The sequence below is a fragment of the Dictyostelium discoideum genome (assembly GCF_000004695.1).
Source record: "Dictyostelium discoideum AX4 chromosome 2 chromosome, whole genome shotgun sequence".
NCBI lineage: Eukaryota > Evosea > Eumycetozoa > Dictyosteliales > Dictyosteliaceae > Dictyostelium > Dictyostelium discoideum.
The window spans coordinates 7,016,299-7,044,284 of record NC_007088.5 but is presented as its reverse complement, the minus strand read 5'-3'; the positions used below and the strand labels follow the sequence as shown (position 1 = coordinate 7,044,284).

The window sequence follows — 27,986 nt, the reverse complement described above, 5'->3', positions numbered from 1 at the left end:
TGTATCATCTAAATCATTATGTTCAAATCATTCTTATTTAAATTCATTCCAATTAACATGTAATACTGTATCAAATAAGAGTTCAACAACATTCTTTACAAGACCAAACTTTGTAAATTATTAAAAAAAAAAAAAAAAAAACAACCACAAAATTAATTAAAGGACGAATCATTTAACCAAAATTATTTATTTAAGGGCCGACCATATATATAAAATAAAAAAAGAATAAAAAAAATTATTTTTAAAAAAAATTTTAATTGTAATTTTGTTTTACTTTATTATTAAAAAAAACATAATGACGTGGATTTTAAGGTTTTTTATTTTGTAACCTTATCATAGCAATTTGTTTTATGCTTTTTTATTCAACTTATTTTTTTAGACCAAAGATCTAAAAATATCTATTTTCAAAATAAAAAAAAAAAAATATGTGTTTGAAAAATTTCAAATCACAAATGGTGATGATTAATTCTAAAGAAAAATCATTTAAGTTTTTCTATTCTTAAATGAAAACTGAAAATTAAAGTAAAAAAAACAAAAAAAAAAACAATTAATTATAAAACAAATAATTAAAAAAATTTTTGTATAAATTAAAAAAAAAAAAAAAAAAATAGTATTAAATTATTAAAATCAATAAATAAAAAAAAATAAATTTACAAAACAAATAATTAAAAAAAATTAATAAACCATTTAAATGAAATTATTATTATCTTTAATTTTAATTTTTACAATTGCATTCAATTGTGGTGAATCCCTTAAATTGGGTGTAAATAATAATGTTGATTTTTCGAAACTTGAAAATAAAGTTGGCCAACAATGTTTTACATCAAGTTCTAACTTTCCAACTGGTTATTCTACTTCATTTGTTCAAATAGGATTTAATGCAAATACTCCAACTTCAAACGGAGACATTACTCAAACATCTTATATGGAATCTGGTACAGTTGATATTGATTTTGTAGGTGGACAATTGTATGTTGATTTTGAAATGGATACTGAAAACTCTGTAACTAAAGGTAAACTTTGGGGTTTCAATGGAAATAATACTCAATATGTTAATATTGAATTAAACGGAAATGAATATTGTTTCTTAGAGACATTGACATACTCTGTTCCAATCTTTGAAAATTTAAAGTATGTTAGTGATGCTGAAATAGGTTCAGTCGAATGTGATTTGTTTATGTATCCAAGCATTTTAGGTAACAGTACAAATCAATATCTCTTTGTTGATAAATCTGATTGTTCATTAATCTCGGCATCTGCTCAAAATGCTAATGGCACACCAAGTGGTAATTCATTAACCAACTTTTACTATTACCAACCATCTGCTGATTCATCAAACTTCCAATTACCAAGTATTTGCTTAAATTCTCATATTAGTTTATCTCAACCAAAATTAAAATCATTACTTAACAAAATTCCAAAAATTAACTAAAAGTGTTAATTTCGAATAATAATAATTTTAATTATCAAAAAAAGATTCACTCATTCCATTTTTTTCTTTTTTTTTTAAAAACAATCTTTAAAAATATATATATAAATTTTCTAAAAATAAAAAATTAAAAATATATTTTTTTTTTTACTACTTTCACTTTTTTTAAATTTAAAATTAGATTAGTGCATTTGTTTATTTAATATATTTTTGTTAATTTTTACATTACTTTTATAGAAACCAATGAAAATTTTTTTTTTAAAAAAAAAAAGGTGTTTGGGTGGTCGAATAAACTCATTAATATACAAAATGATGTTTTTTAAAATCTCCTCATTTATAATCACGAACAATCACAGAGATTAAAAAAGAAATAAAAAAAAAAATAAAAAAAAAATAAAAAAAAAAATTGTTTTCCAATGATAATGACGAATTTTAATTTTTATCATCTTAAAAATTAAATAATTAAGGTAAAAATGATGGCTTTAATGATTCATATGATGTTTACAATTATTTTATAAAATCAATTTAACAATGATGATAGAATCATATTTTTTTAATATGTAAATAAAAAATAAAAAATATATTAAATTTAAAAAACATATAGTTTTAAAATCAAAAGATAATAAAATCATAATCTTATGCTTGTTAGTATCATACTCCTTGATTAAATTTTATTTCCTTTATTATTTTACTTGTATGTCAACATATAAATTTTTACAAAATAAAAAATAATTATCTTTTGTTTTAGTGTTTGGTTGTGGTTAAAAATGGGGTAATTATTTGGTGGTGATATAAAAAAAAAAAAAAAAAAGTATAAATAGAATTTTTTTTTTTTCATTTATTCCAAAATAAAAATTAATTATTAATATAAAAAAATAAAATTATTTAAATAAACCTATAAAAAAAAAAATGTTATTCAGTATGTATTTTTTTAAAAAAAAAAAAAAAAAAAAAAGTAAAAATTAAAAAACAAATTACTAATTAATTATTATTTTTATTTATTTTTAGAATCAATTATTTCATTATCAAATAAATCATCAAATGTTTCATCATCAAAATCATTATTATCAAATGATTCTAATTTAAATTCATTCGATTTAACATGTAATACTGTTTCAAATAAGAGTTCAACAACATTCTTTACAAGACCAAACTTTGTAAACTATTAAAAAAAAAAAAAAAAAACCATTTGAAAATTTATTTAAAGAACGAATCATAAAAAAAAAACTTATTTATTAAAAATGGACCGACCAAAGATTTTAAATTAAAAAAAAGAATAAAAAAATAATTTTTAAAAAAAAAAAAAAAAAAACTGAAATTTGTGTTGTTTCATTTAATTTATTTTTTAAAAAAAAAAAAATAATAAAATCTTGTTTGAAAAAAGATGTAATGTTGTGATATTTATGATTTTATGTTGTAACCTAATTATCATTTAATTTATTTAAAATTTCAAATCACAACCGGATCTGGTTAATTCTAAAGAAAAATCGTTTTAGTTTTGCGATTTTCAAATGAAAACTGAAAATTAAAGTAAAAAACAAAAAAAAAAAAATGAAAAAAATAATAAAATAAAAACAAATAATTAATAAAATTTTTGTATAAATTAAAAAAAAAAAAAAATTAAATTATTAAAATCAATCAATATTTACAAAACATATAATTAAAAAATATATTTCCCAAAACAAATAATTAAAAAAATTAAAAAATCATTAAAATGAAATTATTATTATCTTTAATTTTATTATTTACAATTGCATTCAATTGTGGTGAATCCCTTAAATTGGGTGTAAATAATAATGTTGATTATTCGAAACTTGAAAATAAAGTTGGCCAACAACAATGTTTTACATCAAGTTCTAACTTTCCAACTGGTTATTCAACTTCATTTGTCCAAATAGCTTTTAATGCAAATACTCCAACTTCAAACGGAGACATTACTCAAACTTCTTATATGGAATCTGGTACAGTTGATATTGATTTTGTTGGTGGACAATTGTATGTTGATTTTGAAATGGATACTGAAAACTCTGTAACTAAAGGTAAACTTTGGGGTTTCAATGGAAATAATACTCAATATGTTAATATTGAATTAAACGGAAATGAATATTGTTTCTTAGAGACATTAACATACTCTGTTCCAGTCTTTGAAAATTTAAAGTATGTTAGTGATGCTGAAATAGGTTCAGTCGAATGTGATTTGTTTATGTATCCAAGCATTTTGGGTAACAGTACAAATCAATATCTCTTTGTTGATAAATCCGATTGTTCATTGATCTCTGCATCTGCTCAAAATACTAATGGCACACCAAGTGGTAATTCATTAACCAACTTTTACTATTACGAACCATCTGCTGATTCATCAAACTTCCAATTACCAAGTATTTGTTTAAATTCTCCTATTATATCTCAACCAAAATTAAAATCATTACTTAAAAGATTTCCAAAAACCCTCTAAAATTATTAATTTCGAATAATAATAATTTTTCAATCAAAAAAGATTCACTCCACCCATTTTTTTTCTTTTTTCAAAAACATATTAAATCCTTAATTTTCTTAATATTATTTTTAATTATTTTTATTTTTTTTTTTTTTTTTTTTTTTTTTTTTTTAGAGATAATTTAAAAACAGAAAAATTTTTTTTTTTTTTTTTTTTTTTATTGTTTTAGATTATTTTAAAATAAATTAAAATAAAAAAATGGAAAATAACCAAATTCTGAATACCAATTTGATTTGAAATTGGTAACTGTTATTTAATAATTTCTTCATTTACATTCACAAACAATAGATATATAAAAAAAAAAAAAAAAAAAAAAAATCATTTTCCAATGGCATTGACCAATTTTAATTTTTGTCATCATTTAAAATTAAGTTATTGAGTATTAGAATGATGATTATAATTATGGAAACGATGTTTTCAACTATTTTATAATAACAATTTTACAATGATGATAGAATCATATTTTTTTTAAAGAGGAAAATAAATAAAAATTATTAAAAAAAAAAAAAAAAAAAAATTTTATAAAAAAAAGATTATGATTTTATTATCTTTTACTTGTTTGTATGATACTTCCCTAATAAAAATTTTTTACTTTATTATTTTACTTTTATGTCAACATAAAAATTTTTGTAAAATAATTAAAATTAATTGTGGTATAAAAGGGGGGTTATTATTATTCAGTGTTTAAATTAAAAAAAAAAAAAAAAAAAAAAAAAAAAAAAAAAAAAAAAATAGTATAAATAGGATCATTATTTTTTTTATTTAAATCAAAAAAAAATCAATTTAATCAAAATATAAAATTATTAAATAAAACCTATAAAAAAAAAAAATGTTATTCAGTATGTATTTTTTTTAAAAAAAAAAAAAATTAATAATCAAAATTCTAATTAATTTATTTTATTACTTTTAGAATCAATTATTTCATTATCAAATAAATCATCAAATGTTTCATCATCAAAATCATTATTATCAAATGATTCTAATTTAAATTCATTCGATTTAACATGTAATTCTGTTTCAAATAAGAGTTCATCAACATTTTTTACAAGACCAAATTTTGTAAATTATTAAAAAAAAAAAAAAAAAACAATCAAAAAAATTGATTAAAGAACGAGTCATAAAAAAAAACTTATTTATTAAAATGGGAACGACCATATGTATAAAATAAAAAAAGAATAAAAAATAATTTTTTTAAAAAAAAAAAACACCACCATTGTTTCATTTAATTTATTTTTTTTTTTATTAAAAAAAAAAAAATTTCTTTTTTGAAAAAAGATGTAATGTTGTGATATTTATGATTTTATTTTGTAACCTTATCATTTAATTTAATATTAATTTTTATGTTTTTTATTCAACTTGTTTTTTTAGACAAAAAATCTAAAAATATCTATTTTCAAAATAAAAAAAAAATACACGTGTAAAAAAAAAAATAAAAATTTCAAATCACAATTGGATCTGGTTAATTCTAAAGAAAAATCGTTTTTTTATTCTCAAATGAAAACTGAAAATTAAAGTAAAAAAATTATAAAACAAAAAATATAAAAAAAAAAAATTACAAATAATTTAAAAATTTTGTATAAATTAAAAAAAATTTTTTTTAAATTATTAAAATCAATCAAAAATTAATTTACAAATAATTAAAAAAAAATATTTCCAAAACAAATAATTAAAAAAATTAAAAAATCATTAAAATGAAATTATTATTATCTTTAATTTTATTATTTACAATTGCATTCAATTGTGGTGAATCCCTTAAATTGGGTGTAAATAATAATGTTGATTATTCTAAACTTGAAAATAAAGTTAATCAACAACAATGTTTTACATCAAGTTCTAACTTTCCAAATGGTTATTCAACTTCATTTGTTCAAATAGCTTTTAATGCAAATACCCCAACTTCAAACGGAGACATTACTCAAACTTCTTATATGGAATCTGGTACAGTTGATATTGATTTTGTTGGTGGACAATTGTATGTTGATTTTGAAATGGATACTGAAAACTCTGTAACTAAAGGTAAACTTTGGGGTTTCAATGGAAATAATACTCAATATGTTAATATTGAATTAAACGGAAATGAATATTGTTTCTTAGAGACATTGACATACTCTATCCCAGTCTTTGAAAATTTAAAGTATGTTAGTGATGCTGAAATAGGTTCAGTCGAATGTGATTTGTTTATGTATCCAAGCATTTTGGGTAACAGTACAAATCAATATCTCTTTGTTGATAAATCCGATTGTTCATTGATCTCTGCATCTGCTCAAAATGCTAATGGTTCACCAAGTGGTAATTCATTAACCAACTTTTACTATTACCAACCATCTGCTGATTCATCAAACTTCCAATTACCAAGTATTTGTTTAAATTCTCCTATTTTATCTCAACCAAAATTAAAATCATTACTTAACAAAATTCCAAAAATCAACTAAAATTATTAATTTCGAATAATAATAATTTTTCAATCAAAAAAGATTCACTCCACCCATTTTTTTTCTTTTTTCAAAAACATATTAAATCCTTAATTTTCTTAAAATAAAAATAATTAAAAATAATATTTTTTTTTTTTTTTTTTTTTTTTTTTTTTTTTTTTTTTTTTTTTTTATAATTAAACACTGAATAATAACCCCCTTATTAACCACAATTAATTTTAATTATTTTTACAAAAATTTTTATGTTGACATACAAGTAAAATAATAAAGCAAATAAATAGAGTACGGCATAAACAAGTACAAGTGAAAGATAATCTTTTAATTTTTAAAATTTGTTTTTATTATTAATCATTTTAATTTATTTTTCTCATTAAAAAAATATGGTCCCATCATCATTGTTAATTGATATTATAAAATAGTTTAAAAAATCTTTTACATATCATCATTCTAATACTTAATTTTAAATGACGACAAAAATTAAAATTTGTTAATATCATTGGAAATGATTTAATTTCATATTAAATTTTTTTTATTTTTTTATCTTTTTTTAAAGGATTGGATACACTGAGAAAGTTTGAGATTATAAATGAAGGAATTATAAAAAATATTTTTTTTTTTGATTATTTAATTTATTCATAACACAGTTTCTTTTTTAAAAAAACAATTTTCATTTGTTTCTAATTTATAAATTTAAAATATAATAATCCTATTTATCCTTTTTTTTTTTTCTTTTTATATTTTCTTATAATCCTATTTATACTTTTTTTATTTTTTTATTTTTTTATTTTTTTATTTTTAAATTCTTTTGTTAAAAAAAAAAAAAATCCTTTATCAATTTATTTTGTCAAAAAAAAAAAAAAAAAAAAAAAAGTATAAATAGGATTATTATATTTTAAATTTGAATCACCAAAATCATTATTATCAAATGATTCTAATTTAAATTCATTCGATTAAACATGTAATACTGTTTCAAATAAGAGTTCATCAACATTCTTTACAAGACCAAACTTTGTAAACTATTAAAAAAAAAAAAAAAAAAAATTATAATTTTAAGTACCAATCATAAAACAAAAACTTATTTATTAAAAAGGGAACGACCAAATATAAAATAAAAAGAAAATAAAAAATAATTTAAAAAAAAAAAAAAAATTATTTAATTATGTTTATTATTTATTTTTGTAATAAATTATATTTTGGATGTAATAATAAAAAAAGAAAAAAATTGTGTTTTTTTTTGGATTTTTTTTTACGTCATCCCTGACCATTATTAGATTTTAATTTTTTGTACTTTTCAAAAAACTTGTTTTTTTCAGTGAAAAAAATCCAAAAATATCTTTTTCAAAAATAAAAAAAAAATAAAAAAATAAAAATATCAAAACACCAATCAACCAATACTTCAAAAGAAAAATCTTATTAATTTTTGGAAACTGAAAATTAAAGTAAAAAACAATAAAATTTTTAAAACAAATAGTTAAAAAAATTTTGTATAAATTAAAAAAAAAAAAAATTTATTAAATTATTAAAATCAATCAATAAAAAAAAAAAAATATTTCCAAAACAAATAATTAAAAAAATTAAAAAATCATTAAAATGAAATTATTATTATCTTTAATTTTATTATTTACAATTGCATTCAATTGTGGTGAATCCCTTAAATTGGGTGTAAATAATAATGTTGATTTTTCGAAACTTGAAAATAAAGTTGGCCAACAACAATGTTTTACATCAAGTTCTAACTTTCCAACTGGTTATTCTACTTCATTTGTCCAAATAGCTTTTAATGCAAATACCCCAACTTCAAACGGAGACATTACTCAAACTTCTTATATGGAATCTGGTACAGTTGATATTGATTTTGTTGGTGGACAATTGTATGTTGATTTTGAAATGGATACTGAAAACTCTGTTACTAAAGGTAAACTTTGGGGTTTCAATGGAAATAATACTCAATATGTTAATATTGAATTAAATGGAAATGAATATTGTTTCTTAGAGACATTGACATACTCTATCCCAGTCTTTGAAAATTTAAAGTATGTTAGTGATGCTGAAATAGGTTCAGTCGAATGTGATTTGTTTATGTATCCAAGCATTTTAGGTAACAGTACAAATCAATATCTCTTTGTTGATAAATCCGATTGTTCATTGATCTCTGCATCTGCTCAAAATGCTAATGGTTCACCAAGTGGTAATTCATTGACCAACTTTTACTATTACGAACCATCTGCTGATTCATCAAACTTCCAATTACCAAGTATTTGTTTAAATTCTCCTATTTTATCTCAACCAAAATTAAAATCATTACTTAACAAAATTCCAAAAATCAACTAAAACTATTAATAATTGTAATTTTTCAATCAAAAAAGATTCCCCCTTTTTTCTTTTTTTTAAAAACATACATTGTTTAAAAATAAAAATAATTTAAAATAGGTTTTTTTTTTTGGTTTTTTTTTTTTGGCTCGTTTTTTTTGGAAGGTTTTTGTTTTTTTTTTTGGGTTTTGTTTTTTTTTTTATTTTCTATTAATTATTTTTTATTTTTATTTTTGTTATTTTTATTTTTATTTTTATACAAAAAATTAATAGGAAGATATTGAATCAATGAAAATTGTTTTTTTTTAAAAAAAAAGAAATGGTGTCAAGTTAATGATATCATTTACTCTATAATGTATTTATTATTAATTATTTTTTTCATTACAATTACAAATTACTTCGCAAATAATAATCCGAAAGACCCAAAAAAAAAATAAAAATTAATAAAAAAAAATAAAAAAAAATAAAAATAAATAAAAAAAAATAAAAAAAAAATAAAAAAAAAGATTTTCCAATGATATTGGCAATTTAAATAAAAAAAATTAAATAATTGAGGATTCTAAATGATGTTTATGATGTTTACAATTATTTTATAAAATTAATTTAACAGTGACGATAGAATCATATTTTTTAGTATGTGAAAATAATAAAAATGATTTAAAAAAAAAAAAAAAAACTTTTTTTTTATTAAAAGATATTAAAATCATAATCTTGTACTTGTTAGTATCATACTTCTCGAATAAAATATATACTTATTATTTTAAATGTATGTCAACATATTAATTTTACTAAAAATTAAAAAATTTAATATCTCTTGTTTAGGTTTAAAATGGGATTAATAAAAATTTAAAAGTATAAATAGAAATTTTTTTTTTTTTTTCATTTCAAAAATAAATCAATTTAAAATCAAATAAAATTTAAAACTAATTAAATAAAACCTATAAAAAAAATGTTATTCAGTATGTATTTTTATTTTTTTTAAAAAAAAAAAATAGTAACAAATAAAAAAACAAATTACTAATAAATTTTTTTTTTTTTATTTTTAGAATCAATTATTTCATTATCAAATAAATCATCAAATGTTTCATCATCAAAATCATTATTATCAAATGATTCTAATTTAAATTCATTCGATTTAACATGTAATACTGTATCAAATAAGAGTTCATCAACATTCTTTACAAGACCAAACTTTGTAAACTATTAAAAAAAAAAAAAAAAAAAAAAAAATTAATGTTCGAATCATAAACAAAACTTATTTATTAAAAAGGGACCGACCAATGTATAAAATAAAAACTAGAATAAAAAAAAATTTATTATTTAATTTTTTGTAAAATCTTTTATAAATAATAAATTGTATTTTTTTCTAAACCTAATTATTTAAAAAAAAAAAAAAAAAAAAAAAAAAAAAAGAATCTTGAATTCAAAAAAACCATAAAAAGATGTTGTTAATTTTTTTTTTTTTTGGTTTTTATTGTTTCTTTTTTTAATTTCTTTTTTCACTTTCTAGATTCAATTAATTTAATATTTTATTTTTTTAATATATTTATTTTGATTTATATGAAACTAATAAATTTGTTTACATCTTGAATTTCTATCAAAGGTTTAGACAAGAAACAAAAATCTTTATATGTGAAGTATAATTTTTTTTTTTTTTTTTTTTTCAAAAAGGAAATTCCATTTCCACTTTTTTTACTTTTTAAGGCAATTTTAAAATTATCATGATACAATTTACCTAATTTTAACCAAACTAATCAATTAAGAATTTTATTGCAACCTTTTTAAATCAAAACAACCATCTATATGACTAATAATAATAAAAAAAAAAAAAAAAAAACTCTATTATTCCAACGATGATGAATTTTCATATTTATTCCCTTCAAAAATTATATTATTTAAATTTAAAAATGATAATTTAAATGATGTATATGAAGAAAAAAATATTTTATAAAATGAATTTAACAATGATGATAGAAAAAAGGAGAATAATAAAAAATGGTGATAGAATCATGGAGAATAATAAAAAATGATATATAAAAAAATAAACACACTTTATAATCAAAAAAAAATCATAATCTCGTAATTGTTAGTATCATACTTCCCGAATAAATTTTATTTACTTTATTATTTAACTTGTATGTCAACATATAAATTTTTACAAAAAAAAAAAAAAAAATTATCTCAAGTTAAGGGTTTAATAGTGGTTAGAAATGGGGTAATTATTTAGTGGGGTATATTAAAAAAAGAAAAAAAAAATAAAAAATAAAAAAGTATAAATAGAATTTTTTTTAATTGTTAAAATAAAAAACAAAATATATCAATTATAAAATAAAATATTATTTTAATAAATATTTAAAAAACTAAAAAAAAAATGTTATTCAGTATGTATTTTTTAAAAAAAAAAAAAAAAAATTAATAAACAAATTACTAATTAATTATTATTTTTATTTATTTTTAGAATCAATTATTTCATTATCAAATAAATCATCAAATGTTTCATCATCAAAATCATTATTATCAAATGATTCTAATTTAAATTCATTTGATTTAACATGTAATACTGTTTCAAATAAGAGTTCAACAACTTTCTTTACAAGACCAAACTTTGTAAACTATTAAAAAAAAAAAAAAAAAAAAAAAAAAAAATAGCCAATTAATGCTCGAATTATAAAACAAAAACTTATTTATTTAAAAAGGGACCGACTAAAATATTTAAAAATAAAAAATAATATTAAAAAATATAAAATACAAACTTATTTTAATTTTACTTATACTTATACATTATGTTTATTTTATATTTATTTACAAAAAGTTTATTTTATATATTTATTTACAAAAAGTTTAATTAATATTAATTTTAATTGTATTTGAACTATCAAACTTTTTTTTAATTGTAATTGTTAATAAACCATTTTCAAATTGAGTATTAATTGAATTTAAATCTAATTGGTATAAAATTTCTGAAAGATTTAAATATCTCTTAAAATTACCAAATGATCTTTCTGATATAAACTTTTTACTAATGTTTTGTGTTGTTTTATCTTCATCTTTATTTTCAGTGGTATTTAAAGTTGTTTTATTTAACTCTGATTTTGACTTAACATCTTCTTCAAATTCTTCTATTGATGGTTCGTCATTTTCTTTATTTGAATTTTCGAGTTGTTGTTGTTGTTGTTGTTGTTGTTGTTGTTGTTGTTGTTGTTGTTGTTGTTGTTGTTGTTGTTGTTGTTGTTGTTGTTGTTGTTGTTGTTGATGTTGTTGTTGTTGTTGATGTTTAATTATACTCTTTTTCTTTTCACCTTGAATGATGAGAATTGAATCTTTAATATTAATATCTATATCATTCTTTGAGACACCTGTTAATTCTGTTTCAATGATTAATTTATCATTTGTTAATGTTACATCCATTGATGGTATTATATCAACTCTTTTATTAATAGAGTGTTGTCTTTTACATCCTGCATAATTATTATTGTTGTTGTTATTGTTGTTGAGTGTATTTAAAATATCAAAGAGAGTTGTCATTTTAATTATATATTTTTGTTATTATTAATATTATTGGTGCTTTTATTTGTAATAAATTTTATTTGTATGTTTGTTTTATTTATGTTATGGTAATTATTTAAAAAAAAAAAAAAAAAAAGAATTTATATGTTTTCTTTTTTTTCATTTTCAATTTATTTTCCAATGACACTTATAAATTTGTTTGCATCTTGAATTTCATATGAAGTATTATTGATTATGACATCGAAATGTCTTTAAATTCTTTTTAAAATTTGTGTGAAAAACAAATGAAATTCAAAAAAAAAAAAAAAAAAAAATTTTGCAACTCCACCAACCCCTTATTAATTTTCTTTTTTTTTATAATCATTTTAAATAATTAAATAAATAATGGGTATGGTTTAAAATGATGTTTGTGTGATAATTAAAATATTTTTTTACAAAACATTAACAATGATGATAGAATCATACATGTTGTGGGAAAAATATTTAAAGTGGTTGGGAAAAATGTAAAAATAAATTTTTTTTTTTTTGAAAAAAAAAAAAAAAAAATAATAAAATTATAATCCTTTACTTGTTAGTGTCATACTCCTTGGTTTTTTTTTTATTTACTTTTTTATTTTACTTGTATGTCTATATAAACATTTTACTAAAATAATAAAAAATTCAATATCTATTGAAAAGGGATTAGTAGTTTTAGACCAGTATTAATTTTTTTTTTTTTTACTGGGGTAAAAAAGAAAAAAAAGAAAAAAAAATCTGGAAAAAAAAAAAAATATAAATAGAAATTTTTTTTTTTTTTTTTAATCAAAAATAAAATCGATTATTAAAACAAAATATATTAAAAAAATAAAAAATAATAAATACCTTAAAAAAAATGTTATTTAGTATGTATATTTAGAAAAGAAAAAAAAATAAAAACAAATGAAAAACAAATTGCTAATTATAATTTTTATTAATTTTTAGAATCAATTATTTCATTATCATCAAATGTTACATCATCAAAATCATTATTATCAAATGATTCTAATTTAAATTCATTCAATTTAACATGTAATACTGTTTCAAATAAGAGTTCAACAACATACTTTACAAGACCAAACTTTGTAAACTTTTAAAAAAAAAAAATTAATGTACGAAATCATAAAACAAAAACTTATTTATTAAAAAGGGACCGACCAATATTTAAAATAAAAAATAGTATAATAAAATTAAATAATTTTATATTCTTTGAAAAAATGAAATATTATGTTAATTAATTTTTGTTAATGTTTTTTTCTTTTTTTTGAAAATTGAAGATTAAATGTTGTTGTTTAATAATGTTTTGATTCTTTTCACCATAAATGATTATAATTTAATATTTAATATTATTATCTATAATTTGAAACACCTATTGATTCTGTTTCAATTATTAATTCATTATTTGTCAATGTCACCCATTGATGGTATATCAATTCTATTATATTGTTATTATAAATATTTTTGGTATTTTTGTTTTTATTTTGCATTTATCTATGTATTGAAAATTATTTAAAAAAAAAAACCTATAAATTCTTTCTTTTTTTTTTAATTCCTTTTATATGAAGATAAAAAATGTTTGCATTTTGAATTTCTATCAAAGTATTAATGATTTTGCCATGATCGTATCTTAGAATTCTTTTTAAAATTAAGTGAAATACAAAATTGGAAAAAAAAAAGAAGAAAAATTATAGTGTAAGGTAATTAAAATAATAGATATACAAATTTAATTAAAAATTGAAAAAAAAATTTATTAAGTTGTATTTTTTTTTTAATATCTTCATTTATAAAAACATCACACAATTTCGAATTTAACTATTACCTTTTTAAATCAAAACATCCATTAAAACTACATAATTACCATAATCAAAAATGAAAAAAATACCTAATTTCTATCGATACATGTCAATTTTCATTTTTTTTTTTCCATTTGATTGATTTAAAAATATTATAATAAAAATAATTGAGGATTTTAAATGATGATTTTAATGATGGAAATGATGTTTGCAATTATTTTATAAATTTAATTTAACAATGATGATATAAACATATTAATTTATTGAGAAAAATAAAAAATGATTAATAAAAAAAAAAAAAAAAAAATGGTTTTATAATCAAAAGATATTAAATCATAATCTTGTACTTGTTAGTATCATACTTCCCAAATAAATTTTATTAACTTTATTATTTTACTTGTATGTCAACATATAATCCTTTCAAAATAATAAAAATTCAATATCTCTTGTTTAGGGTTAAGTAGTGGTTGACCAAAGGGGTAATTATTTTGGTGTGGTAAATTATAAAAAATAAAAAAATAAAAAAAATAAATTTAAAATAAAAAAAAGTATATATAGAAATCTTTTTTTTTTTGATTTAAATTAAAACAAAATCAATTATCAATTAAACAATAAATATTATAAATTTATTGTATAAAGACTATAAAAAAAAATGTTATTCAGTATGTTTTTTTATAAAAAAAAAATTTATTGATAAACAAATTACTAATTATTATTTTTATTTATATTTAGAATCAATTATTTCATTATCAAATAAATCATCAAACGTAACATCATCAAAATCATTATTATTATCAAATGATTCTAATTTAAATCCATTTGATTTAACATGTAATACTGTTTCAAATAAGAGTTCAACAACTTTCTTTACAAGACCAAACTTTGTAAACTATTAAAAAAAAAAAAAACAATTAGAAAAATTAAAGTACGAATCATATAACAAAAACTTATTTATTAAAAAAGGGACCGACCAAATATTTAAAAATAAAAAAAGAATATATATATAAACTTATTTTAAAAAAATAAAAAAACTTATTTTTAATTTTATTTATACATTAAAGTTTAAAAAATTATTTTTATTTTATATATTCACCAAAAGTTTAATTAATATTAATTTTAATTGTGTTTGAACTATCAAACTTTTTTTTAATTGTAATTGTTAATAAACCATTTTCAAATTGAGTATCAATTGAATTTAAATCTAATTGGTATAAAATTTCTGAAAGATTTAAATATCTCTTAAAATTACCAAATGATCTTTCTGATATAAACTCTTTATTAATGTTTTGTGTTGTTTTATCTTCATCTTTATTTTCAGTGGTATTTAAAGTTGTTTTATTTAACTCTGATTTTGATTTAACATCTTCTTCAAATTCTTCTATTGATGGTTCATCATTTTCTTTATTATTTGAATTTTCGAGTTGTTGTTGTTGTTGTTGTTGTTGTTGATTTTTAATTATACTCTTTTTCTTTTCACCTTGAATGATGAGAATTGAATCTTTAATATTAATATCTATATCATTCTTTGAGACACCTGTTAATTCTGTTTCAATGATTAATTTATCATTTGTTAATGTTACATCCATTGATGGTATTATATCAACTCTTTTATTAATAGAGTATTGTCTTTTACAACCTGTATAATTATTATTATTGTTATTGTTGTTGAGTGTATTTAAAATATCAAAGAGGGTTGTCATTTTAATTATTTATTTTTGTTATTATTAATATTATTGGTGCTTTTATTTGTAATAAATTTTATTTGTTTGTTTGATTTATGTATTGGTGAGTATTTAAAAAAAAAAAAAAAAAGAATTTATATTTTTTCTTTTTTTTTAAAATTTTCAATTTATTTTCCAATGACACTTATAAATTTGTTTGCATCTTGAATTTCAATTGAAGTATTATTGACCATGCCATCGAAATGTCATTTAATTCTTTTTAAAATTTGTGTGGAAAACAAATGAAATTCAAATGAAAAAAAAAAAAAAAAAAAAAATTTGTGTTGTTGTTTAATTTTTAAGATTGGTTGGATGTAAAAATTTCAGCATTAAAGTGGTGAAAAGTAATTTTGTGTGGAGCTGTGGGTTTGTCCCTTTTTTTTTTTTTACTTTTATTTTTTTATATTTTATGCGACCCCTTATTAATTTTCCTTTTTTTTATAATCATTTTAAAAAATTAAATAAATCATAGGTATGATTTAAAATGATGTTTGTATGAAAATTAAAATAATTTTTACAAAACATTAACAATGATGATAGAATCATATGGAAAAATAATTAAAGTGGTTGGGAAAAATGTAAAAAAAAAAAAAAAAATAATAAAATCATAATCCTTTACTTGTTAGTGTCATACACTTTGGTTTTTTTTTTTATTTACTTTATTATTTTACTTGTATGTCCACATAAACATTTTACTAAAATATAAAAAAAATTCAATATCTATTGTAAAGGATTAGTAGTGTTGAACCAGTATTAATTTTTTTTTTTACTGGGGTAAAACAAAAAAAGAAAAAAAAAAAATCTGGAAAAAAAAAAAAAACTATAAATAGAAATTTATTTTTTTTTTTTTTAATCAGAAATAAAATCAATTATTAATTAAAACAAAAAATTTAAAAAAAAAAATAATAATAAAAACTTATTAAAAAAATGTTATTTAGTAGGTATTTTTAGAAAAAAAAAAATTAATAAATAAAAATAAATAAATCAAATTACTAATTATTTTTATTTATTTTTAGAATCAATTATTTCATTATCATCAAATGTTTCATCATCAAAATCATTATTATCAAATGATTCTAATTTAAATTCATTTGATTTTACATGTAATACTGTTTCAAATAAAAGTTCAACAACATACTTTACAAGACCAAACTTTGTAAACTTTTAAAAAAAAAAAAAAATTAATGTACGAAATCATAAAACAAAAACTTATTTATTAAAAAGGGACCGACCAATATATTTAAAATAAAAAATAAAATAAAAAAAATAATTTTATATTCTTTTAAAAAATGAATTATTATATGTTAATTTTTGTAAATGATTTTTTTTTTTTTTTTTTTTTTTTTTTTTTTTTTTATAATATTTGCCAATTAAAGATTAAATGTTGTTGTTTAATCATGTTTTTATTTTTTCACCTTGAATGACGAGAATTTAATATTTAATATTAATATATCTATATGATTATCTGAAACACATGTTAATTCTGTTTTAATGATTAATTTATTATTTGTTAATGTCATCCATTGGTGGTTTTATATCAATTCTATTATATTGGTATTATTAATATTTTTGGTGTTTTTGTATTCTTTGAGTTTGATTTATGTATTGAAAATTATTTAAAAAAAAAAGGAAGAAAACCATTAAATTCTCTTTTTTTTTTTTTATTACTAATATATGAAGGTAAAAAATTTTTTCATCTTGAATTTCTATCGAAGTATTAATGATTTTGTCATGTTTGTATCCATGAATTCTTTTTAAAAATTTGATGAAAAACAAAATTGGATAGAAAAAAAAAAAAAAAAAAAAATTATAATGGAAAGTAATTAAAATAATAGATTTACAAATTTAATTAAAAATTGAAAAAATAAAATTATTAAGTTGTATTTTTTATTTTTATTGTAGCCTTTTTAAATCAAAACATCCATCAAAACTTCATAATTACCATAATCAAAAATGAAAAAAAAAATACTTAATTTTCCAATGAAACTGGTGAGTATCATTGGAAAATTAAGTATTTTTTTTTTTCCTTTGATTAATTAATATTAAATAATTGAGGATTTTAAATGATGATTTTTTTGATGTAATGATGTTACAATTATTTTATAAATTCAATTTAACAATGATGATAGAATCATATTAATTTAAAGTGAAAAATAAAAAAATGATTAATAAAAAAAAAAAAAAACAAGCTGTTTTATAATTAAAAGATGATAAAATCATAAGCTTGTACTTGTTAGTATCATACTTCCGAAATAAATCTATTTACTTTATTATTTTATTTGTATGTCAACATATAATTCCTTCAAAAAAATAAAAAATTTAATATCTCTTGTTTAGAGTTTAGTAGTGGTTGACCAAAGGAGGGGTAAGGTAAGGTAAGGTTATTTTAGTGTGGGAAATTAAAAAACAAAAAAATTAAAAAAAAAAAAAATTAAAAAAAAGTATTTATAGAATTTTATTTTTTTATTTAAACCAAAAACAAAATCAATTATCAATTAAAAAATAAATATTATAAATTTATAAAATTAAAAAATATAAAAAAATGTTATTCAGTATGTTTTTTTTTTAAAAAAAAAAAAAAATAATAAAAAAAAAAAAAATTAATAAACAATTTACTAATTAATTATTATCTTTATTTATTTTTTAGAATCAATTATTTCATTATCAAATAAATCATCAAATGTTTCATTATCAAAATCATTATTATCATCAAATGATTCTAATTTAAATTCATTCGATTTAACATGTAATACTGTTTCAAATAAGAGTTCAACAACTTTCTTTACAAGACCAAACTTTGTAAACTATTAAAAGAAAAAAAAAAAAAAATAATTCATAAAAAATTAATTAAAGTACGAATCATAAAAAAAACTTATTTATTTAAAAAGGGAACGACCAAATATTAAAAATAAAATATAAAAAAATTAGAATTTATTTTTATATTTATTATTTTTTTTTTTTTTATTGCAATTATGTGAGCTTTTTTTACACGAAATTGTGTTTTGTGAAAATTTGTGGCTATCTCAGATTTTATTTTATTTTTTTTTTTTTTTATTTTTTTTTTATTAATTTTTTGTTTTTTTAATTTATTTTTTTTTAATTTTTTTTTTATTTAATTTTATTTATTTTTTTTTTGTTTGTTTTTGAATTTTATTTTATTAAAAACTTGGGAACACCTCTTAAACATATAAATAAAAATAAATAATAAATATAATAAATAAATAGTAAATAATAAATAGTAAATAATAAATAATAATAAATAATAATAATAATATTTTAAAATGGGTCATCACCACCACTATGCTTATACAACCACAACTCCATATATCATGCCAGGAGTTCCTCCACCAGTTGTCTATGGTGCTCCTCCACCAATGATGGTAGTTCCACCTCCAATGGGTATCGTTCAACCACAAGTATTCGTTCAAGGCATGGTCCCTCCACCAGTTGTCTATGGTGCTCCTCCACCAATGATGGGAGTTCCACCTCCAATGGGCCAACCATTCTATCCACCATCCTATTATTAGAAGCAATATCAACTAACAATTATCAATGAGCAACAAAAAAAAAAAAAAAAACAAAAACAAAAAAAAACAAACCAATAATTCTATATATGTAATTAATAAATAATTCTCTTTGTACAAATTCTAAAAGGAAAAAAAAAAACAAAAAAACAAAAAAAAACAAAATTTTATTTAGTTCGCCATTCGAAATAAATATTACATTTATTATATTAAATTCTTTAAAAAAAAATAAAAAATAAAAAATAAAAAAAAATAAAAAAAATAAAGGTTAAGAATGAAAAAAATAAAGTAAAAAAATAATATAATAAAACTAGATGACCAAAATATATTACAGAATGTTTTTTAATTTTTTTTTTTTTTTTTTTTTTTAATTATTATTATTGTTATAATTATTGAAAACATGTGAAATTACATGAATTAATTGTATTAAAGAATTATTATTTAAAGACTACAAACTTGATAACCGTCACATGAGTCAGTGTAAAATCCTACACCATATACTTTTGGATTATTTGTACAACCTGGTGCGGCATATGAATAAATTGTCATTCCACCTTGAGTGCAACTAACTTTGAATGAACCACCAGTAACCTCATCGACAATACAAGTATCAGTATTAAGATATTCAATAGATTCCCATGTAGTTTCCCAATCAGTTGCACAATTACTAGATTGTGATTTAATAGTTAATACTGCATTCTTTGGAACTTGATCATTTGAATCTGATGATAAATTATAAAGATATGAAATTTTATCATTTGAACAACCAGCTTCACAATCACCATTGCTAATTGTTTGGGTTTGAATTGGTGATTCTATATATATATATATATATATATTTAATTTATTAATTTAATTTTTCATTTTTTTTTTATTTTTTTTTTTTGGGATTTTTCTAAAAATAGAAAATAATATATATATATTATTTACCTTGACAGAAATAATCATCTGCTGAATAAGTATATTGAATAACAGATGAACCATCACTTGAAGAATTATAAGTTGTTGGTAAATTTGATAAACCTCTGAAATAGGTACAAGCACCTTGACGCATCATAATACCACCTGCTAAATCATCTGATGAACAAGTGTATGGTGGTTGGAGTGAATTACAAGTTTCACCACCTCTATAAACACCACCAACAATAATTGGTTTTGGAGCAATTTGTGAGAAACAAACACTAATTAATGAAACTAATAAAATTAAAACTTTCATCTTTTTTCGTTTTTTTAATAATAATAAAGTAAGTTAAAAGAAGAAAAAAAAGAAAAAAAAAAAAAAAAAAAAAAACTTTAAATAAAAAAAAAAAAAACTTTAAATAAAAAAAAAAAAACTTTAAATAAAAAAAAAAAAAAAACAAAAAAATAAAAAAATTGTAATAGGTTTCTCAGCTTGAAAAAAAATAAAAACTTAAAAAAAAGAGAGAAGGAAAAAAGTACTTGAGTACCAAAAATATCTTTTTATGTTCGTTTAAATTAAATTAAATTAAATTTAAATGAAGCCCGGAAAAAAAAAAAAAAAAAAAAAAAAAAAATGTTTTAAGGTAAATAAAAAATCGATATTTTTTGAAAAGTTAAACAGAAATCGAATAAGAAAATTCCTGTCATTACTATAAAAAAAAAAAAAATAAAAATAAAAATAAAAAAATTATTTTTTTTTTATTTTTTTTTATTTTTATTTTATTTTTTTATTTTTTTATTTTTTTTTTTTAATTTTTGTTGCCCCTGTTTGTAAATTAAAAAAAAAAAGTTTTGTTTTGTTTTTTTATTTATTTTTAGATAAAATTTGATTACACTATGGTCATCATATAGGTAACTAAAAAAGTGAATTGAAAGGAAAAAAATAAAAAGTAAAAAAGTAAAAAATAAAAAAAATAAAAAAAATAAAAAAATTTGAGAATAGCGATAATGATTGTGAATTCCTAAAATGGCCACTTTTTGAACCAAATTTTAAATGTGTCTTTTTGATTTTGAACACCTATTTTTTTTTTATATTAAAAAAATAATTTGTGTTGTTTTTTTTTTTTTTATTTTTTTTTATTTTAATAAAATAATTTTTTAATTTTTTTTTTTTTTTAATAATAACTCATTAATATAAAAATAATTTTTTATTCATTTTTTTTTTTTCATTATTATTTCATTAGAGATACAAATAAATAAATAAAAATAAAAATAAAAATAAAAATAAAATATAAAATATAAAAATAAAAAAAAAATAAAAATAAAAATAAAATAAAAATAAAAAAATATTGGAAAAATAAATAAATAAATAAATAAACAAACTATTGATAACAATTTAAATAAATTAAAAATGAACTCAACTAGTTCATCAACATCAACATCATCGTCATCATTTACTTCAACTATACCAAAGAATGAAAATTCATCAAGTAAAGCAACACCATTCTACAGTGATCAAGTTATATTTGTGGATGGTAAAACTTATGATCGTAAATTCACAATTTCAAAAGCATTTTTAGATTTAGAAGATCCACCAGGTGTTAAACAATCATTCCATAAATTTGTTCACAGAAATAGAATCTTAATATTCTCATTAATTTTACTTTATTTTGCAATTGATGGTAAAAATCATGGTATCAATAAATTAGTTCATCATGCATCAGTTCTTAAAACAATTTTTGTAAATCCATTTGAATTAATAATTGATTTAACTGTATGTATGTTTTTTAATTTTTTTTATTTAATTTTTATTATAATTTTAATAATTTAATATTAATATTTTTTTTTTTTTTTTTTTTTTTATTAAAAAAGGTAATGTATGCAATGTCATTTTTAATGGCATTATTTAATTTTTGTTATCAAAATAATTATTTTAGTAAATGGTTATTTAGAAAGGATAATAAGATAGCATTATTTTCATTTTATTTAATTGTGCAATTAATTATTGGAACATGGTCAGCTTATTTCATTCTATATCGTCAAATCTATCCATTGGGTACTCAATTCTATTTAGGTTTAGTAGCAATTGTATTATCATGGAAACAACACTCTTATTTCATTGTAACAAATTATGAAGTATTACATAAAAAAAAAATTAATAATAAAGATTTAATAATTCATAAGAAAACTGATAGTGATAATAATAATAACAATAAAAATACTAAAGATGAGGAATTAAAAATAATAGAATTTAATAAAGAAATTGCAAAACGTCAAATTAGTTATAATGAAGATTTTAAAACAATTTGGGGTAGGTAATTTTTTTTTTTTTTTTTTTTTTTTTAATATATAATTAATAATCTTTTAATGTGGGGATTTAAAATGTAAAAATTATATTAATTTATAATGATTTCAAATTTTAAAAAATATAGAGGTTTCAAAGGATTATTTTATATTTTTATTTACACCAACTTTAATTTATGATCAATATTATGAAGTTAGAAAAGTATCAAAAACATTAAAACCAGAACCATTAAAAACAAGAATAATTTCAATGCTTAAAGAATTGTATTCTTCAATGGTTATTATGATGACTGCTCATTATATAAGTAAGGTTTTTTTTTATTTACTTTATTTTTATTTATATAATATATATATATATATATATATATATATATATATATATATATATATATATATTAACATTTGTTTTTTTAAAAAAAATTAAATATATAGATGTTGAATATATTTTTCCAGTTTTAACAGAGGAATTGAGTTTATACTCATTCCTTAAAATCATAATTCCCACTGAAATTAATTTTCAATTACAATATTATCTATTGTATCATTGCGCTTTATCATTATTGGCAGATATATCAGGTTTTAATGATAGATTATCATTTTACAATGATTATTGGGCAGCTGTTACAACAAAATCAATTCTAACTCAATGGTCAAAGCCTGTTCATAATTGGTTATATAGACATATGTTTTCTGATATGTAATTATTATTAAAATAATAAATAATAAATAATAATAATAATAACAATAATACCCTCTTATATATATATATATATATATACTAACCAATTTAATTTTTTTTTTTTTAAAATTATTAGGAAATCATTATTAAAAGTTAAAACTGTGATTTGTTTATTTACAACAATGATATTTAGTGGATTCTTTCATGAATTTATTGTAACTTCAATAACAAAACAAGTTTGCATGCCATGGTCAACATTTAGTTTAATATCATGTGCTCTGTTTATTATGGTGGAAAATAAATTTCCAAAATTAACCAATAGTGCTTATTATCATGCTTTTGTCAGATTTCTTTTAGTTGTTGGCCATGGTTTATTTTATTTCTCTTATTTTTATTTCTGGTTTTCAGAATATGATATTGGGTATTATAGAACATGTATGAAATTATAAAAATAATAATTATTAATTATAACAAAAACGAAATAAAACTGTCAAGAGGATATTATTTTTTTTTTTTTTCTATTAATGATCATTTTTTTTAATTTATTTAAATTTGGTGCACAACATTCTCAAAAAAAAAAAAAAAAAAAAATTTATAAATCATAATCTTAAAAATTAAAATAAATAAAACTTGTTTGAATTTCAAGATGTCGCCATCTGATTTCTAAAAAGATATTTTTTAATTTCATTTTTTTTTTATTTTAATTTTTTATTTTCACTTTTTTTTTTTATTTTTTATTTTTTATTTTTTTTTTTTTTTATTGGGAATGGAAATCAGTTTTTAAAAATAAAAAAAAATAAAAAAAATAAAAATAAATATATCATAAAAAAGAAATACCCACTCACTCAAATAATAATTATAATACCACTATTAAAAAAAAAAAAAAAAAAAAAAAAAAAAAAAAAAAAAAAATAGAAATAATAATGGAGTCAAAGATTTATATGTGTAATGTTTATCATTCAAGGATTAATCCAATAAAACATACATTTTCATATGCAGTTTATTATTTCCTTTTTGATTTAGATGAATTAGAAAGTGGTAAATTAGATAATTCATTATTTGGATATAATAAAACTAGATTAATCTCAATTAAAAATACTGGTTATATGGGTGATGAAAATAAAACAATTAAAGAAAAAGTTATAAATAGATTAAAATTATATAAAGAGAAATTAATAAATGAATATGAAAAACAACAACAACAACAACAACAAGAACAACAAGAACAACAACAAGAACAAGAAGAAGTATCTGAAGTATCTGAAGTATCTGAAGTATCAGAAAAATCAGAAAAATCAGAAAAATCAGAAACAAATAAACAAACTAAATTTTATAATGAAAATATTTTAAAATTAAATATTGAATCAATTAAAAGTATAACATTAATTACTAATCCAAGATATTTCAATGACTCATTTAATCCAGTTAGTTTTTATTATTGTTATAATGGAAATAAAGAATTAATTCAAATAGTTGTTGAAATTAATAATACATTTGGTGAAACACATCTTTATTTTCCATCACCAACTGAATTTAATGATTCAAATTTAAAATATCCATTCAAGAATTCAATTGATAATAATGCATATTTAAAGAGATATTCATCATCAAAAGATTTTCATGTCAGCCCATTCAATTCATTAGATGGTGCATATGATTTCTATTTTAGTGATATTACTAAAAACTGTTTTGATATTAGAATTAATTTAATGTCATCTTTAAAACATTATAGTTTAGAAACTTTACATCAGAATGATAATGATAATAAAAGTTTGGATTTATATGATTATATAATTTTAACCAGATTATGGTCAACAAAGAAACCATTATCAATTACAGTTGGTGATTTAAGTAAACTTTTAATAAATTATCCAATAACTGCATTTAAAACTGTACCAAGAATATTATATCAAGCTGGTAAATTACATTGGGAAAAGAATTTAAAAATTTATTCAAAACCAAATCCACCTTTAGAAAATACAACAATTTTAATTAAACCTTCAAAAAATCAATTAACAGCTTTAGATTTCTTTTTAAATTATTTAAATCAGTTTAATTCAATTTCAATAATTTTAAATTTACCAGATAAGAATTCAATTACAATTGATAATAGAATTAATAATAATAATAATAATAATAATGAAAAGCAACAACCAATTCAAATTTATATTAGAAATTATGAATTCTTTTGGAAATTATTTATAATGAATAAACTATTAATAGTGAATCAAGAGGATTTGTTCAAAAGCACTTGGTATGGCATATATGTGTAATGATTTCGAATGTAATGATTTACCAAATCTAATTACTCAATTATGTGATCTTTCAATTTCAACAAATTGTGAAGTTTTTGATAGTACTAATAATTATTATAATAATAATAAAAATAAAAATGATAATAATGATGAAAATGAAAAAAAAAGAATTTGGAGTGATTTATCAGAATTTATTAATATGGAAAATATTTTAACATTGTTTTTATTTAATAATAATAATAATAATAATAATAATAATAATAATAATAATAATAATAATAATAATAATAATAATAATAATAATAATAATAATAATAATAATAATAATAATAATAATAATAATAATAATAATAATAATATTCAACAATATTTATCAAGTTATACAATAAATGATAATGAAAAAATAATTAATGATTTAAATATAATTAAAAATGGTAATCAAAATTTATTAATAATTGAACCATTATTAAATTTAAATAATCAAAATGAATTTATAAATTATTTAATTGAAAATCAATTTATAAATAATAATAATAATGATGATGATGATGATGAAAATTCAAATAAATTAATAATTTTAATTAAATCAAAAGAATTATATGAAAAATATTGTGATTCAAATTCAATAGTTTTAGAAAATTCAATGATATCAATTTTAAATATGAATTTTGATTCATTTTCAAGATTATCTGAAAATAAATTAAAATATGATAAAATTATATCAATGCAAAATAATAATAATAGTGATGATTATAATTTATCATTATTAAAATCATTATTAAAATCAAATTTATCATCAAAATTATTAATTCAAGAAATTAAATTAAATAATAAATTTTCATCATCATCATCGTCAATTAAAAAACCAATTAGAAAATCATCATTTAAAAATAGTTATTATAAGGTCATTGATGAAGCTACTAAAAAATATTGGGCTGTAATGGCAAATTTTCAACATAATCCATTCTATTTAGAAAATAGATATTTAGATTTAATGAAAATGTTAAATAATAATTATCATATAAATTCAAATACTTCAATTATTAATGGTCATATTTTTGATGAAAATATTAATAATTATCATAGTAATAATAATAATAATGACGATGATGATGATGATAAAAATGAAGAAGATGATGATAATAATAATAATAATAATAATAATAATAATAATAATAATAATAATAATAATAATAATAATAATAATAATAATAATAATAATAATAATAATAATAATAATAATAATAATAATAATAATAATGAAATTATTAAAAATATAATTTTAAATTGGATTAAACAATGTAATGATAATCAATCAATATTTTCAATTAAAATTCAAGAGAGTGCTATGAAACAAGGTTGTTTATTAAAAATGAATATAAATGAAATTAATGAAATTTATAGAGGTGTTATTTTTCATTTATCTTATCTTTATGCTTCTTTCAATTCATCTGCTTTTTATTTTTCAAATAAAATTTATTCAAAAAATCAGTAAGATATTTATTTGAAAAATTAGACAAGAGATAACCACATTAATCGAAAGATGGAGAAAAAAATAAAAAAAAAATAAAAAATAATAATAATAATTAACAATAATCTAACTGTAATAATAAATATAAAAACAAATAAAATTAATAAATAGATAAATAAAAAAAAATATGTGCGTTTAAAAAAAAAAAAAAAAAAAAAAAAAAAAAAAAAAAAGAAAAAAAGCCATCGAGATTAATCTCAGATTGAGAATAAAAAATATTCCATAAATAAACTTTTTTTTTATTTTTTTTTGGTTTTTTTTTTTTTTTTTTTTTTCCTTAAAATACTGTCCACAAAATATATCGACAATCTTTTTTGAACAAATAATAATTATTAAAAAAAAAAAAAAAATGAAAAAAATTAAAAAAAAGTGAAGTTTAAACTAAGAAAAGATATATTATAAAAATTTTCATATAAAAAAAAAAAAAAACCCATTTTTTTTAATTTTTTTTGATTATTTTCATACAAAAAAAAAAAAACCAATTTTTTTTTTTTTTTTTTTTCTTTATTTTTTTTAATTTTTTTTCTTTTTTTTTTTTTTTTTTTTTTTTTTTGATTTTTTTTTTTTAATATTTCAATTTTAATTTTTTTAATTTTTTTTTTTTTTTTTTTTTTTTTTATTTAGTCACTGTTCACTTGTATTATATTTTTTTTTTCTGTCTTTGTATTTTATTTTATTTTTTTTATATATTTAAATATTAAAAAATAATAATAATAATAAATTAAATTACTTGTATACTACATATATATTTATAATAATAATTATTTAAAATGTCAAAACCAAATGTATTAATTCTTGGAGGTGTAGGTTTCATTGGTAGAAATTTAGTTCAATATTTAGTTGAACAAAAATGTTGTAATAAAATTCGTGTTGCAGATAAAGTTTTACCAGCAACTGCCTTTTTAGGTGCTAAGCACCTCGAGGCTTTTGCTGATCCATCAGTAGAATATATGCAAGGTAATTTAGCCAGTGCTGCTTCAATCACCAAATGCTTCACATTAGAAGGTGGAAAATTCAACATTGTCTTCAATTTAGCCGGTGAAACTAAATATGGTCAAACTGATGCCGTCTATAATGAAAAAGTTTATG

At 18.1% G+C, this 27,986-nt stretch overlaps 19 protein-coding genes across 19 annotated transcripts in view; 16 read left to right on the top strand and 3 right to left on the bottom strand.

The window, feature by feature from the left end:
* DDB_G0276611 (hypothetical protein) lies at positions 1 to 124 on the top strand (the record flags this gene model as incomplete). Its single annotated transcript, XM_637982.1, has 1 exon — positions 1 to 124. A coding segment is annotated over one exon (124 nt), but the record flags the coding sequence as incomplete, so codon positions are not given.
* Positions 125 to 691: 567 nt separating this feature from the next.
* DDB_G0276593 (hypothetical protein) lies at positions 692 to 1,432 on the top strand (the record flags this gene model as incomplete). Its single annotated transcript, XM_637981.1, has 1 exon — positions 692 to 1,432. The coding sequence occupies one exon, from the start codon at positions 692 to 694 to the stop codon at positions 1,430 to 1,432; it is 741 nt and encodes a 246-aa protein (XP_643073.1).
* A 906-nt stretch (positions 1,433 to 2,338) lies between these two features.
* DDB_G0276595 (hypothetical protein) lies at positions 2,339 to 2,598 on the top strand (the record flags this gene model as incomplete). The annotated part of the gene is made up of 2 exons (XM_637980.1): positions 2,339 to 2,348; positions 2,438 to 2,598. 2 exons carry the CDS (start codon positions 2,339 to 2,341, stop codon positions 2,596 to 2,598), a joined length of 171 nt encoding a protein of 56 aa, XP_643072.1.
* Positions 2,599 to 3,143: 545 nt separating this feature from the next.
* Positions 3,144 to 3,884, top strand: DDB_G0276597 (hypothetical protein; the record flags this gene model as incomplete). Its single annotated transcript, XM_637979.1, has 1 exon — positions 3,144 to 3,884. The coding sequence occupies one exon, from the start codon at positions 3,144 to 3,146 to the stop codon at positions 3,882 to 3,884; it is 741 nt and encodes a 246-aa protein (XP_643071.1).
* An 871-nt stretch (positions 3,885 to 4,755) lies between these two features.
* DDB_G0276599 (hypothetical protein) lies at positions 4,756 to 4,997 on the top strand (the record flags this gene model as incomplete). The annotated part of the gene is made up of 2 exons (XM_637978.1): positions 4,756 to 4,765; positions 4,837 to 4,997. 2 exons carry the CDS (start codon positions 4,756 to 4,758, stop codon positions 4,995 to 4,997), a joined length of 171 nt encoding a protein of 56 aa, XP_643070.1.
* Positions 4,998 to 5,617: 620 nt separating this feature from the next.
* Positions 5,618 to 6,358, top strand: DDB_G0276601 (hypothetical protein; the record flags this gene model as incomplete). Its single annotated transcript, XM_637977.1, has 1 exon — positions 5,618 to 6,358. The coding sequence occupies one exon, from the start codon at positions 5,618 to 5,620 to the stop codon at positions 6,356 to 6,358; it is 741 nt and encodes a 246-aa protein (XP_643069.1).
* A 1,590-nt stretch (positions 6,359 to 7,948) lies between these two features.
* Positions 7,949 to 8,689, top strand: DDB_G0276603 (hypothetical protein; the record flags this gene model as incomplete). Its single annotated transcript, XM_637976.1, has 1 exon — positions 7,949 to 8,689. The coding sequence occupies one exon, from the start codon at positions 7,949 to 7,951 to the stop codon at positions 8,687 to 8,689; it is 741 nt and encodes a 246-aa protein (XP_643068.1).
* A 928-nt stretch (positions 8,690 to 9,617) lies between these two features.
* On the top strand, positions 9,618 to 9,875 carry DDB_G0276609 (hypothetical protein; the record flags this gene model as incomplete). The annotated part of the gene is made up of 2 exons (XM_637975.1): positions 9,618 to 9,627; positions 9,715 to 9,875. 2 exons carry the CDS (start codon positions 9,618 to 9,620, stop codon positions 9,873 to 9,875), a joined length of 171 nt encoding a protein of 56 aa, XP_643067.1.
* Positions 9,876 to 11,039: 1,164 nt separating this feature from the next.
* On the top strand, positions 11,040 to 11,287 carry DDB_G0276605 (hypothetical protein; the record flags this gene model as incomplete). Its single annotated transcript, XM_637974.1, has 2 exons — positions 11,040 to 11,049; positions 11,127 to 11,287. The coding sequence occupies 2 exons, from the start codon at positions 11,040 to 11,042 to the stop codon at positions 11,285 to 11,287; spliced, it is 171 nt and encodes a 56-aa protein (XP_643066.1).
* A 222-nt stretch (positions 11,288 to 11,509) lies between these two features.
* hspG3 (heat shock protein Hsp20 domain-containing protein) lies at positions 11,510 to 12,193 on the bottom strand (the record flags this gene model as incomplete). The annotated part of the gene is made up of 1 exon (XM_637973.1): positions 11,510 to 12,193. The coding sequence occupies one exon, from the start codon at positions 12,191 to 12,193 to the stop codon at positions 11,510 to 11,512; it is 684 nt and encodes a 227-aa protein (XP_643065.1).
* An 853-nt stretch (positions 12,194 to 13,046) lies between these two features.
* On the top strand, positions 13,047 to 13,287 carry DDB_G0276591 (hypothetical protein; the record flags this gene model as incomplete). The annotated part of the gene is made up of 2 exons (XM_637986.1): positions 13,047 to 13,056; positions 13,136 to 13,287. The coding sequence occupies 2 exons, from the start codon at positions 13,047 to 13,049 to the stop codon at positions 13,285 to 13,287; spliced, it is 162 nt and encodes a 53-aa protein (XP_643078.1).
* A 1,348-nt stretch (positions 13,288 to 14,635) lies between these two features.
* DDB_G0276589 (hypothetical protein) lies at positions 14,636 to 14,879 on the top strand (the record flags this gene model as incomplete). The annotated part of the gene is made up of 2 exons (XM_637985.1): positions 14,636 to 14,645; positions 14,716 to 14,879. The coding sequence occupies 2 exons, from the start codon at positions 14,636 to 14,638 to the stop codon at positions 14,877 to 14,879; spliced, it is 174 nt and encodes a 57-aa protein (XP_643077.1).
* A 204-nt stretch (positions 14,880 to 15,083) lies between these two features.
* hspG4 (heat shock protein Hsp20 domain-containing protein) lies at positions 15,084 to 15,683 on the bottom strand (the record flags this gene model as incomplete). Its single annotated transcript, XM_637984.1, has 1 exon — positions 15,084 to 15,683. One exon carries the CDS (start codon positions 15,681 to 15,683, stop codon positions 15,084 to 15,086), a length of 600 nt encoding a protein of 199 aa, XP_643076.1.
* A 948-nt stretch (positions 15,684 to 16,631) lies between these two features.
* On the top strand, positions 16,632 to 16,872 carry DDB_G0276585 (hypothetical protein; the record flags this gene model as incomplete). Its single annotated transcript, XM_637983.1, has 2 exons — positions 16,632 to 16,641; positions 16,721 to 16,872. 2 exons carry the CDS (start codon positions 16,632 to 16,634, stop codon positions 16,870 to 16,872), a joined length of 162 nt encoding a protein of 53 aa, XP_643075.1.
* A 2,113-nt stretch (positions 16,873 to 18,985) lies between these two features.
* Positions 18,986 to 19,231, top strand: DDB_G0276477 (hypothetical protein; the record flags this gene model as incomplete). Its single annotated transcript, XM_638079.1, has 1 exon — positions 18,986 to 19,231. The coding sequence occupies one exon, from the start codon at positions 18,986 to 18,988 to the stop codon at positions 19,229 to 19,231; it is 246 nt and encodes an 81-aa protein (XP_643171.1).
* A 438-nt stretch (positions 19,232 to 19,669) lies between these two features.
* On the bottom strand, positions 19,670 to 20,444 carry cfaC (counting factor associated protein; the record flags this gene model as incomplete). The annotated part of the gene is made up of 2 exons (XM_638078.1): positions 19,670 to 20,043; positions 20,159 to 20,444. The coding sequence occupies 2 exons, from the start codon at positions 20,442 to 20,444 to the stop codon at positions 19,670 to 19,672; spliced, it is 660 nt and encodes a 219-aa protein (XP_643170.1).
* A 1,095-nt stretch (positions 20,445 to 21,539) lies between these two features.
* DDB_G0276523 (membrane bound O-acyl transferase family protein) lies at positions 21,540 to 23,560 on the top strand (the record flags this gene model as incomplete). The annotated part of the gene is made up of 5 exons (XM_638077.1): positions 21,540 to 21,902; positions 22,001 to 22,439; positions 22,561 to 22,737; positions 22,865 to 23,129; positions 23,248 to 23,560. The coding sequence occupies 5 exons, from the start codon at positions 21,540 to 21,542 to the stop codon at positions 23,558 to 23,560; spliced, it is 1,557 nt and encodes a 518-aa protein (XP_643169.1).
* Positions 23,561 to 24,034: 474 nt separating this feature from the next.
* On the top strand, positions 24,035 to 26,925 carry DDB_G0276583 (hypothetical protein; the record flags this gene model as incomplete). The annotated part of the gene is made up of 3 exons (XM_638076.1): positions 24,035 to 25,380; positions 25,535 to 26,857; positions 26,883 to 26,925. 3 exons carry the CDS (start codon positions 24,035 to 24,037, stop codon positions 26,923 to 26,925), a joined length of 2,712 nt encoding a protein of 903 aa, XP_643168.1.
* A 742-nt stretch (positions 26,926 to 27,667) lies between these two features.
* DDB_G0276473 (NAD-dependent epimerase/dehydratase family protein) overlaps positions 27,668 to 27,986 on the top strand; it is a gene marked incomplete at both ends in the record, with an annotated part of 1,238 nt that continues 919 nt past the window's right edge. The window contains one exon of the mRNA XM_638075.1: positions 27,668 to 27,986. This exon is cut by the window's right edge and continues 184 nt beyond it. Coding sequence (XP_643167.1) covers positions 27,668 to 27,986 — 319 coding nt within the window.